This window comes from Cucurbita maxima, unplaced genomic scaffold (assembly GCF_002738345.1).
Source record: "Cucurbita maxima cultivar Rimu unplaced genomic scaffold, Cmax_1.0 Cma_Scf00003, whole genome shotgun sequence".
NCBI lineage: Eukaryota > Viridiplantae > Streptophyta > Magnoliopsida > Cucurbitales > Cucurbitaceae > Cucurbita > Cucurbita maxima.
Window position 1 is genome coordinate 5,320,919 of NW_019272019.1, and position 10,325 is coordinate 5,331,243.

General features: G+C 37.1%; 2 protein-coding genes across 2 annotated transcripts; one reads left to right on the forward strand and one right to left on the reverse strand.

Moving 5' to 3' along the window:
* The first annotated feature begins 540 nt into the window (after nt 1-540).
* LOC111476609 (two-component response regulator ARR12-like) lies at nt 541-4,829 on the forward strand. The gene is made up of 6 exons (XM_023120352.1): nt 541-973; nt 1,442-1,594; nt 1,786-2,166; nt 2,324-2,400; nt 2,477-3,733; nt 4,492-4,829. Exons 1-6 carry the CDS (start codon nt 844-846, stop codon nt 4,561-4,563), a joined length of 2,070 nt encoding a protein of 689 aa, XP_022976120.1. The 5' UTR covers nt 541-843; the 3' UTR covers nt 4,564-4,829.
* Nucleotides 4,830-4,930: 101 nt separating this feature from the next.
* Nucleotides 4,931-7,666, reverse strand: LOC111476630 (brassinosteroid-related acyltransferase 1-like). The gene is made up of 3 exons (XM_023120393.1): nt 7,176-7,666; nt 6,230-6,670; nt 4,931-5,467 (listed from the first exon to the last, which is right to left on the reverse strand). The coding sequence occupies exons 1-3, from the start codon at nt 7,605-7,607 to the stop codon at nt 4,970-4,972; spliced, it is 1,371 nt and encodes a 456-aa protein (XP_022976161.1). The 5' UTR covers nt 7,608-7,666; the 3' UTR covers nt 4,931-4,969.
* Nucleotides 7,667-10,325: the final 2,659 nt, after the last annotated feature.

Genomic DNA, 10,325 nt, shown 5'->3' on the forward strand with positions numbered 1-10,325 from the left:
TCCCACGGTTTTTAAAGGAATTGAATTTGATGCCGATCTGTAGGCTCATTGGTTGGCTCATGTTTTATTCTTTTTTTTTTTTTAAATACAATTTTAAGGTAATCTAAAAAATTAAATCCAAAATAATTAGAAATTTTGCATTAAAAAATTAATTAATTTTTATTCCTATTTTAATTTTTTTTTAATTCAAACTATAATGAATTTTTATTTGTATTTAGATGAATAAAATATAATAAATTCCTTTTTTTGTGGGAAAAAAATAAACATAAAAATGAATGATCTTAATTGGTTGGAGTTTTTTTTTAAGGTTTTAGAATTAAAAATTTGAAAATTATTTATTATATACTATCCATTATAATTTCCACTTTTTTTAGTTGAATAATATGGGGTAGAATTAATACGAGTCTAAACTCGGCCTATAATGTAAAATAATGCCCAATAATTTTAATGGAAATAAAAAAAGGAAAAAGAAAAAGAAAAATTGGAGGGTCAACCCCTAGTGTTAGCGTATAAGACACGCGCCAGAATTCCAAATCGCAGAATCCGCATCGAAAGCAGAGTGAGAGTGAGAGGTTCCATTTCCAGGCAAGCCTACAGAGACCCTCTGCTCCCAGAGCCCGCGTGCTACTTCTCTCTCTCTCTCTCGCTTTCATCTCTGTTCGTAGATAATTTCAGATTCCAATTCTCGTTTCTCTCTCCTTCCCTTCACAGAGACAAATTTTGAGCAGAGATTCGTTAATTACGCAATTTTCAATCTCTTTCCCCCAATTCTATGTTTTAAACTCACTCAACTCATCAAATCCTTCCCCCAATCGAAGTTTTTGCCTGTTCGAATTTGAAACGATGACGGTTGAGCCTAGAATCGATGATCCAAATGACCAATTTCCGATTGGAATGCGTGTTCTCGCCGTTGACGATGATCCTACTTGTCTTTTGATCTTGGAGACTTTGCTTCGTCGATGCCAGTATCATGGTATGGACTCCTCCTCTCGGTGTTTAATGTTTGTGGTTCGTGGATCTCTGTTCTGTTTGTAAAGATTTTGCCTCTCCATTTTGATTTTTGCTCTTCATTTTGTTGAGATCTTTTCTTAGTTCCTTGGATTGTCAAATTATTCGATCCGTTGACTTGATTGAATGCTTGGGAATAAGTTTGATATTGAACTTTAATTTGGAATTTCGGATTCCCTTCTTATTCCAACACACTTTTATTATGATATCCGATAATTTGATTTTCTTTTATGTGTTGCTTGAGATTGGTTCTTGAATTCAGTTCTGGGATGTTCATGTCTTGGTCGCATTTATATTTGGTACATATTTTTGGAAATTTTTTCTCAGCCAAATCAGATTGGTATATGCCATTCTGGAACTTTCCATTAGTTGGTCTATAGTTGAATGATGAACTTGTAAATTGTAAGTGAATTGTTTTCATTGGATGTTGCAGTGACTACAACTAATCAGGCTATCATGGCACTTAAGTTGCTGAGAGAAAACAAGAACAAGTTTGATGTGGTTATCAGTGATGTCCACATGCCTGACATGGATGGATTTAAGCTGTTAGAGCTCGTTGGACTGGAGATGGACCTGCCTGTTATTAGTAAGTCTTTCCCCTATAATCATGCCTGGAAGCTTCAACGAAAATTTTAAGGTCTATTTTGAAGATACTCTTAGTTACTTCTCGGCAGTTTTCTTACTAAAAGTGGTCTATTATGCACTTCAAATTTAAGGTAAAACTACAGGATACTTATCTGTTGTTTGTTTCAATTTGATCTGTCAATGTGTTTTTAGTGCTCTCTGCAAATGGAGATCCCAAACTTGTGATGAAAGGAATTACTCATGGAGCGTGCGATTACTTGTTGAAACCTGTTCGCATCGAGGAGCTAAGGAACATTTGGCAGCATGTAATCAGGAGAAAGAAATTTGATCCGAAGGACCGAATGAATTCCGGCAATCAGGACAAGGTTGATTCTGAGAATGGTGAAGAAGCAGCAGACCCAAATGGGAAATTTAACAAAAAAAGGAAGGACCAGAACTATAATGATGATGATGACCAGGACTATAATGAGCAAGAGAATGATGACGCGTCGACCCAGAAGAAGCCTCGTGTTGTTTGGTCCGTGGAGCTGCATAGGAAGTTTGTCAATGCCGTTAACCAGTTGGGCATAGACAGTGAGTTCTCGTCCTCTCTTCCGCTCTCTCTCTCTCTCTTTTGGGGCAAGAAGGATTATTATCTGTTACTTTTAGCTTCAGAATATAGTATATTGATCTATAGTTATGTTGATTTCTTTCCCTTATGTTGTTTCTCTGTCCATCTTTTGCGATACAGAGGCAGTGCCTAAAAAGATTTTGGATTTGATGAACGTCGAAAAGCTCACAAGAGAAAACGTAGCTAGTCATCTCCAGGTAAATGGTCCGGTGATTTGATTATCGATGTCGATCATTACTTATAGAAGCCTAATATTCGTTCTATGGTTCACAGAAATACAGGCTTTATCTAAAGAGAATCAGCTGTGTGGCAAACCAGCAAGCTAACATGGTGACTGCATTGAGCAGCGGAGATCCTTCTTATTTGAGAATCGGTTCTCTTAGCGGAATTGGGAATTTTCATTCTTTGACTGGACCTCCGCAGTTTCCGAACACTGCTTATAGATCCATCCCAACAACTGGGATGCTCGGTCGATTGAATACTCCTGCTTGTATGGGTATGCACGGCCTTTCGTCCCCAGGAACAGTTAAACTGGGTAATATGAACAATTCAAACAACGATCAATCCACATTTCAGCCAATCATGCTTTCTGGAAACCGCAGTGGGAATATTTTCCAGGGAATTCCCGAGCCATCAGAACTTGATAAACTACAACATGTTAAGCACGGGACCCATGTGGACAATCTCTCTTCTGCTTTTGATGAGAGAACAGTATTTCCTGCTTCCATTGGCCTACCAAATGCAAACATGTCTTCTGGAACTTTGAGTAATCCTCTTTTAGGATTAGCTAATGATCCCATGATTTCAGAAGTTCAGCATCATGAAGTGAATGTTGGCAGAAAATTTGGACCTCAATCTTCAATTTCGGTACTATCTTCAACTTCCGAAAGCTCACGTCCTTCGCTCGAGAATGTTAGATGCACTGGTGAGAATTGGTCGAAAGCTGTTCATTCATCTCGGGTCCACTTGAATACAATTCCATCTAGCAACCTTTCGAATATTGCTACTTCCTACCATAGTCAGTTGAGAGACAATACTACCAGTGCATTGCATATAGGAAATTGTCTTTCTGACATTTCGTCTATTACTTCAATATCTACTCCGTCCCATGATTCGAGAACAGATTCTCAACGACAAGGAGCCACAACTAGCAACAGATATAATCAAATGATCTCAAAGGTTCCTGTTCAAGATTGGAATGATCATAAACAGGATGCCTATTGCCACACAACTATGGCCTGTAGTTCATCAAATTCTTTTATACCAGTGAATGGTGCTGCAGAGACTTTGCCCAAGCATTTGGAAAATCAGAACACCTTCTCTGGTAGCAAGGATTTCAATGTGACTAATCAAGCAATTGTTCTTGATCATGCAATGATGGAACATGATAGATTCAAGAAATCCACAATGGAGACATCGCTCATGTTGAAACAAGGTTACCTGTACGATCATCAGCAAAAGATGCAACCCAGATTCTCTTCAAGTAACTGCGGCTCCTTGGAAGACATAGCTTGTGCCATGATGAAAGAGGTAACTTCTTTCCCTTTTGTCTTGTTAGTGTTTTTAGGCTTCATTCATTGAACTTATTGTCTTAAGTGTGAGATTCTACATTGGTTGGAGAGGGGAACGAAACATTTTTTATAATAGTGTGGAAACCTCTCCCTAGCAGACGTCTTTTAAAACTGTGGGGCTGACGACTATACGTAACGAGCTAAAGCGGACAATATCTGCTAGCAGTGACTTTGACTGTTACAAATGGTATCAAAGCCAGACACTGGGCGGTGTGCCAGCGAGAACCCTGAATCCCCAAGGGGGATGTATTGTGAGATCCCACATTAGTTGGAGAGAGGAACGAAACATTCCTTATAAGGGTGTTGAAACTTGTCCCTAGTAGACGCGTTTTAAAACCGTGAAGTTGACGGCGATACATAATGGGCTAAAACGAACAATATCTGCTAGCGGTGGCTTGAGTTGTTACATCAAAGGCCGAGTAGTGCTCTGCTGAAAAGGAGAAGAGTGATAACTCTTTTCCTGCGCATCCTACAATTTCTTTCCCCTTATGTGATTGTATCTAATGAAGTAGGTATCATTTCCCATTTGATATGATATCTGAATATCCTAGAATTGCATGGAAGGGTATTATTTCCTTATTAATATTTAGTCTTTTTTTTTTTTTTTTTTCATTTTCGATGTTGACCAAAACTCAATACTGTCAATGGTATTTTCATCCGAGCTTCATTTATGCGAAGTATTGGCATTCGTTACAGTAACAATATGATACTCTGCAGGAACAAGATGATGGAAAATTATTGGAAGGGGACTTTGGATGTGATAATTATCCCATTGGAACATGCATGTGAAGCCCAACCTACCTGAAGAACGAATTCTCGAGTCGACATCGAGCGTTATCTAGTTTTGCCTCAAGCAGATTTTAATGTATTTACTTCCTGCAGGTTTAGCTCTCTGACCATGTTCTTATTTAGCTTCCTACATAATCTGTTAAGGAAGTCTCTGTTTCTCATTTTGATTCCATGACTGTTTATTTCTATTGATGTTGGCCAACAATTGTACATTGTAATTCATATGGGTAAAGATTTTGCTTCGCTATACTATAAGTGATTTGTTTCGTCTTTTGTTGACTTTCGGATCGATTTCTAGTTTGGATTAAATCAGAAAAGCTCGCTCGTGCTCTCTTATTCTATGCAGAAATGACATTTTTCTTCATGGTAATGAACAAACCCCAGTGCTATTCGAACTTTGTGAAGCTTACTGTATGCTAGTCAAAAAGTAGGTTGAAAAAGCATCAAGAGTTTGCGAGAGCAAAGTGACCCGAACATCGATCGCTTGGCTATCTGTGGGGTTCTGCAGAAAGTAAGCGACGTCGAGAATTGGTGGCTTCAAAGGAGATGCATAGGCGGCTTCTCCATGTAAGAACTCAATCTTATGGAATGGCATTCTGGTCCAATCTGATATAACAGTGAGCTCATTGAGAGGAGGAAGTGAAGCTTGAGGGCCATCAAGGCCGAGTTGGTATGCGTTGACATAGTCGTCGTCGACTTGAGACTTGGCGTCTCGAATCATCTCGATTATTGTTTTGTAGCTTTCTTCCTCTAATTGTTTTGCAGGTAAGGCCACAGAAGCGAGCACAAAGGAGTTGCCGCTGAAGCCTTTGGGCAGAGGAGGCTTCAGCTTGTTCCTGGCGTCCACTGCGAATTGTAAGCACACCGTCTTTTCTTTGCTTACAGACAGAGCCTTGGTCCTTGCCTGTACTCACAATAATAGACATCAAACTCTCCAACCAATTTGCCTAACTTAATTAACTTAATTAATTCCAAATAACAACAAATCCATGCGAACACACATTAATTAACTTCAAATGATACCCTCCACAATCAATTTGAGAATAACTTAGGGTGGGTGTGTGATCCTACATCGGTTGAGGAGAAGAATGAAACATTCTTCGTAACGGTGTGGAAATCTCTCCTTGACATACGCTTTTTAAAAACCTTGAGGGAAAATCCAAATAGGACAATATCGTCTAAGAGTGAGCTTGGACTGTTACAAATGGTATTAAAACTATACACCAAGCGATGTGTCAGTGTGGAGGTTGAGCCCCGTAGGGGGTGGACACAAGACGGTGTGCCTTGGGGCGGATTGTGAGATCCCATATCGGTTGAGGAGGACAATATCTGCTAGGGGAGGGCTTGAGTTGTTACAAATGGTATCAGAACCAGACACTGGGCGATGTGCCAGAGTGGAGAATAAGCTTCGAAGGGAGGTGGACACGAGGTGGTGTGCCAGCAAAGACGTTGGGCCTTGAAAGAGGGTGGAAATGAGACAGCGTGTTAGCAAGGACGTTGGTCCACGAAGGGGGTGGACATGAGACATTATGTGCTGATTATGAAATCCCACGTTGATTGAAGAAGAGAACAAATTATGAAAGTGTGAAAACCTTTCTCGGAAATGTTTTAAAAACCTTAGTTTGTATGAACTTTCCCATTGGTTTTGAAAATAAGATAGAAGTACCTTCCATAGATGAGCAGCAATAACATCAAATGAAGAACAAGCAAAGCCACCATTTTCCCCAAAAGCCTTCTTCTTCAACCTCTCAATCATCCCTCTGCTCACTCTAAGTGTTCTACAACCATACTCCTTTTTCTCCATTTCCTCATTCCCCATGGCACTTTGCATTATCAACTTGTACAAATGATCAATTGCCACCGCCTCCGCTCCAGACCCAGCTGCCGATCGCTTCCCCGAGCACCGATTCGGGACGCTTCCCATCAAAAGCCTCCCCCTTTCATGCACGGGCTTCTGCAACTCAACCTCATTTTGCTCCTTGTTGTCCTTGAAAATGGCTGACTTTGTCGCCCATGCACTTAGAAACTCGTATGCAGCTGGTCCATCAAATAATGAATGGCTTATTCCAGTTCCAATGGAGTATCCTCCACACCCAAATCTTGTCACCTGCAATATTTCAAAAATACGTACAAATTTTTACAATACTGTAAGCTTCCAAGCAGCGGGAGGATACCAGGATTTTGACCGTGTGCCTATTGAAGAATGAGCCGACACTAACGGTTTAAAAGGTATAAGAGTATTAATAAAACATTTTTTGTAAGGTTCAAACGTATTTTTGAAACAACATACCAACGGTTTCCATTCAAAACTAACCATAAAAATATTTTGAAACTTTTTTTTTTCCAAACGCTTATATTTTTAAAACTTTAGCCTAAATTTTTAATGCAATATTATTAAAAATAATTGGCCTTTACAGACTGTGGAATGTGTTCATTGTGAAATCCAAAGCTTGTCTCTTTGCCCCATAAAGCTTCAACACAGCCACTGCTTCAACCTACAGCTTTCTTTTATATGATCCTTTGTTTCTTTGTCCCATACAATAAAATCTGACCAATAAAAACCATGTTTTTAAGGTAAAATTTGACAACAAAAAATTTAAACAGCCTCTCACCTGAGCCACAACCAAAGGGAACTCACAAAAATCCCCATCCAAAACAGGTTTATGAACCAACTCCTCAAAGAACTCATTATAATTTGAGAGATCCCCAAGTTCTGATATCTTCACATCCGTGACCGCCCGAGCTAGAATCGCACCGCGGTTGTCACACCGGAGGTTCAGCTTGCCATCGGCCGGGTTCGGCTCCAACCGACCAGCTGCCGGGGACCAGACCGACAACGTTTCTTCGAGACCAATCTTCAGTTTGGTGAACACTGAATCAAGTGATGAGTTAGTGTAAGCAGAAGAAGGATTGTAGAAGAAAATAAGGTACATATGTAAAGGACACTGCCTATCTAAATTTGAGAGCTCCAAAAGTTTCGAGGGGTTTAAGGTTTTGGGGAAGACAGTGAGAGATGTTGTGCGAGAAACATGGGGAGTGGCCATTTATGGTGTTGTTTTATTTGAAGGGCTTTGTCTTTGTGTGTGGAGAAGATAAGAGGAGTTTGTTGGGTAATTATAAGGAGTTTGGGGTTTCCCTAAACTTGTAATTTAATTTGTGAATTCTTTTCATTAACTTAGGTGCTACGTTATGGTTGGTAATTAACAATTATAAAATTCTTATTCTTATTCTTTTTTCTTTTTTTATTAATGCTATCTATACACACCTATTCCGTACGTAAAAAGTAGGTTGTATACATCAACGGCTCAGAATTCTAGGGTTTATATAGCTTCTAATGAGAATAGAGAGATTTGAATCTTTGATCGGTGGAGTTTAGGGTTACGGTTAATAAATCCAATTTTGTATGAATAAATGTTTATAATATGTAAAAAGTAGGTTACGTATGTCAACGACATGGAATTCTAGGGTTTGTATAGCTTTACTCATTAGTCGAATACTTTTTCGTGATAATAGAAAGATTTGCATTTTTGATCGGTAGAATTTAGGGTTTAGGGTTAATAAATCCAACTGATAATGTAGGTTGTATACGTCAACGACTAGGCATTCTAGGGTTTGTATAAGCTTTTACTTATTCGTCAAAGACTTTTCCGTGAGAATAGAAAGATTTGAGTATTCGATACGCCAGAATTTAGGGTTTAGGGTTAATGAATCCAACTTTATAAGAATAAATGTAAAACGACCAGAAATTTAGGGTTTGTATAGTTTTTACTTATCCGTCATATACCCTTTCGAAGTAGAATTTAAAGTTTAGGGTTAATAATGTCTTATTAATATCGAGCTTCGTCATCGATATGTTAACTTGTACGTGTTGGCTTATTGGCCCTTGATCTCACATTAATTAATTTCAATGAATTAATTATTGATGTTTTGATGATAACAAACCTACTTTTAATTATTAACTATTTTCAGTTTTTTGAACTGTCCACAGTATAAGGTCGGGAATAACGATTACAACAACTTTTCAATTACTCAAATCAGAGCTAAAACGAAGAAATTAGAGTCGAGACAACATACCCGACGTGATGATGTGGCAACAAAATCAAAATGATGGACAAATCAAAATATATCAAAGTATGACATTTATAATATTGGAAGAGTAACACATGGTGGAGTTTTTCTTATTATTACATTTCTAAATAAAATTATTTTTACAAATATAAATTTGAATATAACCGTTACTCACATCGAATTTTATTATTACTATATTATATTATTATATTATTATATTTTAAAATTTTGGTAGTTACTCACATCATTTTTATTATTATTATATTATTATATTTATAATAAATTTTGAATTACATTTTACCGTTACTCACATAACTTTTTATTATTATTATATTATATTACTATTATATTAAAATTTTGAAATAAATGAATTTAGAAAATTTTCTTACTTAATTACTTTTAATCTCCACCTTCCATTATTCCTAACACAATCCAATGGTCAATATTCAATCCTACATTTTGCCACTTTTCTCCTCTATATAAACTCATCTTCCCCACATTTTTAATATATACAACTTACATACATTCTTCAATCCTCATTTGTTCAAAGTCTCCATTGTTTATTGCTCTCTCCAAGCTTACAAGTTTATTTCTTTTCATCTTATTCTTGAGAGGGATTATTATTATATTGTGAGGAAATAGTTGTCAGTATCCCAAATTGTAAATCTACTCTTTGAGAGAGTTGTGGTGTGTTATTATCAAACTCAAATACTTGTATCGGTTTGATCCTGCGTCGTTGAAAGGATTGAGTTTGCTCTTGAACTCGTAAAAAGAGCGGTGTACCGGTTTGGCTCTGATCCGTGGAAAGAGTCGGAAAAGTTCTTTATTCAAATTCCCAAGAGGCGCTTGGGGAGTGGAGTAGGTCGAGTTTGACCGAACCACTATAAAACTACGGTGTCATTTTCTCTAACTCTTTCCTATTTAATTTCAAGATTATTATTATGTTTATTGCATGTTCTACTTGATTATTGTTTTGACTTGAATTATTTTGTTTTAGTAATTATCATCTTCTACTTATTTGTAAAAAGTTTTATCATTAGAAAAATTAATCAAGTTTAAACACTTTTATCGTTAAAACCCTATTCACCCCCCCTCTAGGGTTGCCATACCGATCCAACAATTGGTATCAGAGCAGGTTGCTCCTATAGATTTTTTATCTAAACTTTATTGTTCGAGCTTATGGCAAACCTACGTGTTAAAAATGGTTTTAGTGAAGGACAATCAACTTCTAGGCCACCTTATTTTGATGGAACAAATTATACATGTTGGAAAGCTAGGATGAAAATTTATTTGCAATCCGTTGATTATCAATTGTGGTTAAATGTTAGTAATGGTCCTTACATTCCAATAAAAATTGTTAATAATATTGAGGTGCCTAAATTAGAAAATGAATTTGATGAGCATGATATGAAAAAATGTTCTTTGAATGCTAGTGCTATCAATTGTCTGTATTGTGCCTTAAGTAATGATGAATTTAATAGAGTATGTATGTGTTCTTCGGCATATGAAATTTGGAAAACTCTTGAAGTAACTCATGAGGGAACCAATCAAGTTAAAGAAACAAAAATTAGCATGTTAGTTCATAATTATGAACTATTTAAAATGGAGGAAAATGAACCTATTGGTGATATGTTTACTAGATTTACTAATATTTTAAATGCTTTGAAAAATCTTGGAAAAGTATATTCTACCTC

What these genes read in the sequence shown, in the direction of transcription:
- LOC111476609 (XM_023120352.1), top strand. Translation starts at nt 844, where the DNA reads ATGACGGTTGAGCCTAGAATCGATGATCCAAATGACCAATTTCCGATT. An exon ending in TCGTCGATGCCAGTATCATG is followed by an intron (nt 974 to 1,441) that starts GTATGGACTCCT and finishes TGGATGTTGCAG; the next exon opens with TGACTACAACTAATCAGGCT. An exon ending in ACGTAGCTAGTCATCTCCAG is followed by an intron (nt 2,401 to 2,476) that starts GTAAATGGTCCG and finishes TATGGTTCACAG; the next exon opens with AAATACAGGCTTTATCTAAA.
- LOC111476630 (XM_023120393.1), bottom strand. Translation starts at nt 7,607, where the DNA reads ATGGCCACTCCCCATGTTTCTCGCACAACATCTCTCACTGTCTTCCCC. An exon ending in TCCCTTTGGTTGTGGCTCAG is followed by an intron (nt 6,671 to 7,175) that starts GTGAGAGGCTGT and finishes GAAATATTGCAG; the next exon opens with GTGACAAGATTTGGGTGTGG. An exon ending in TTGCTGCTCATCTATGGAAG is followed by an intron (nt 5,468 to 6,229) that starts GTACTTCTATCT and finishes TTGTGAGTACAG; the next exon opens with GCAAGGACCAAGGCTCTGTC.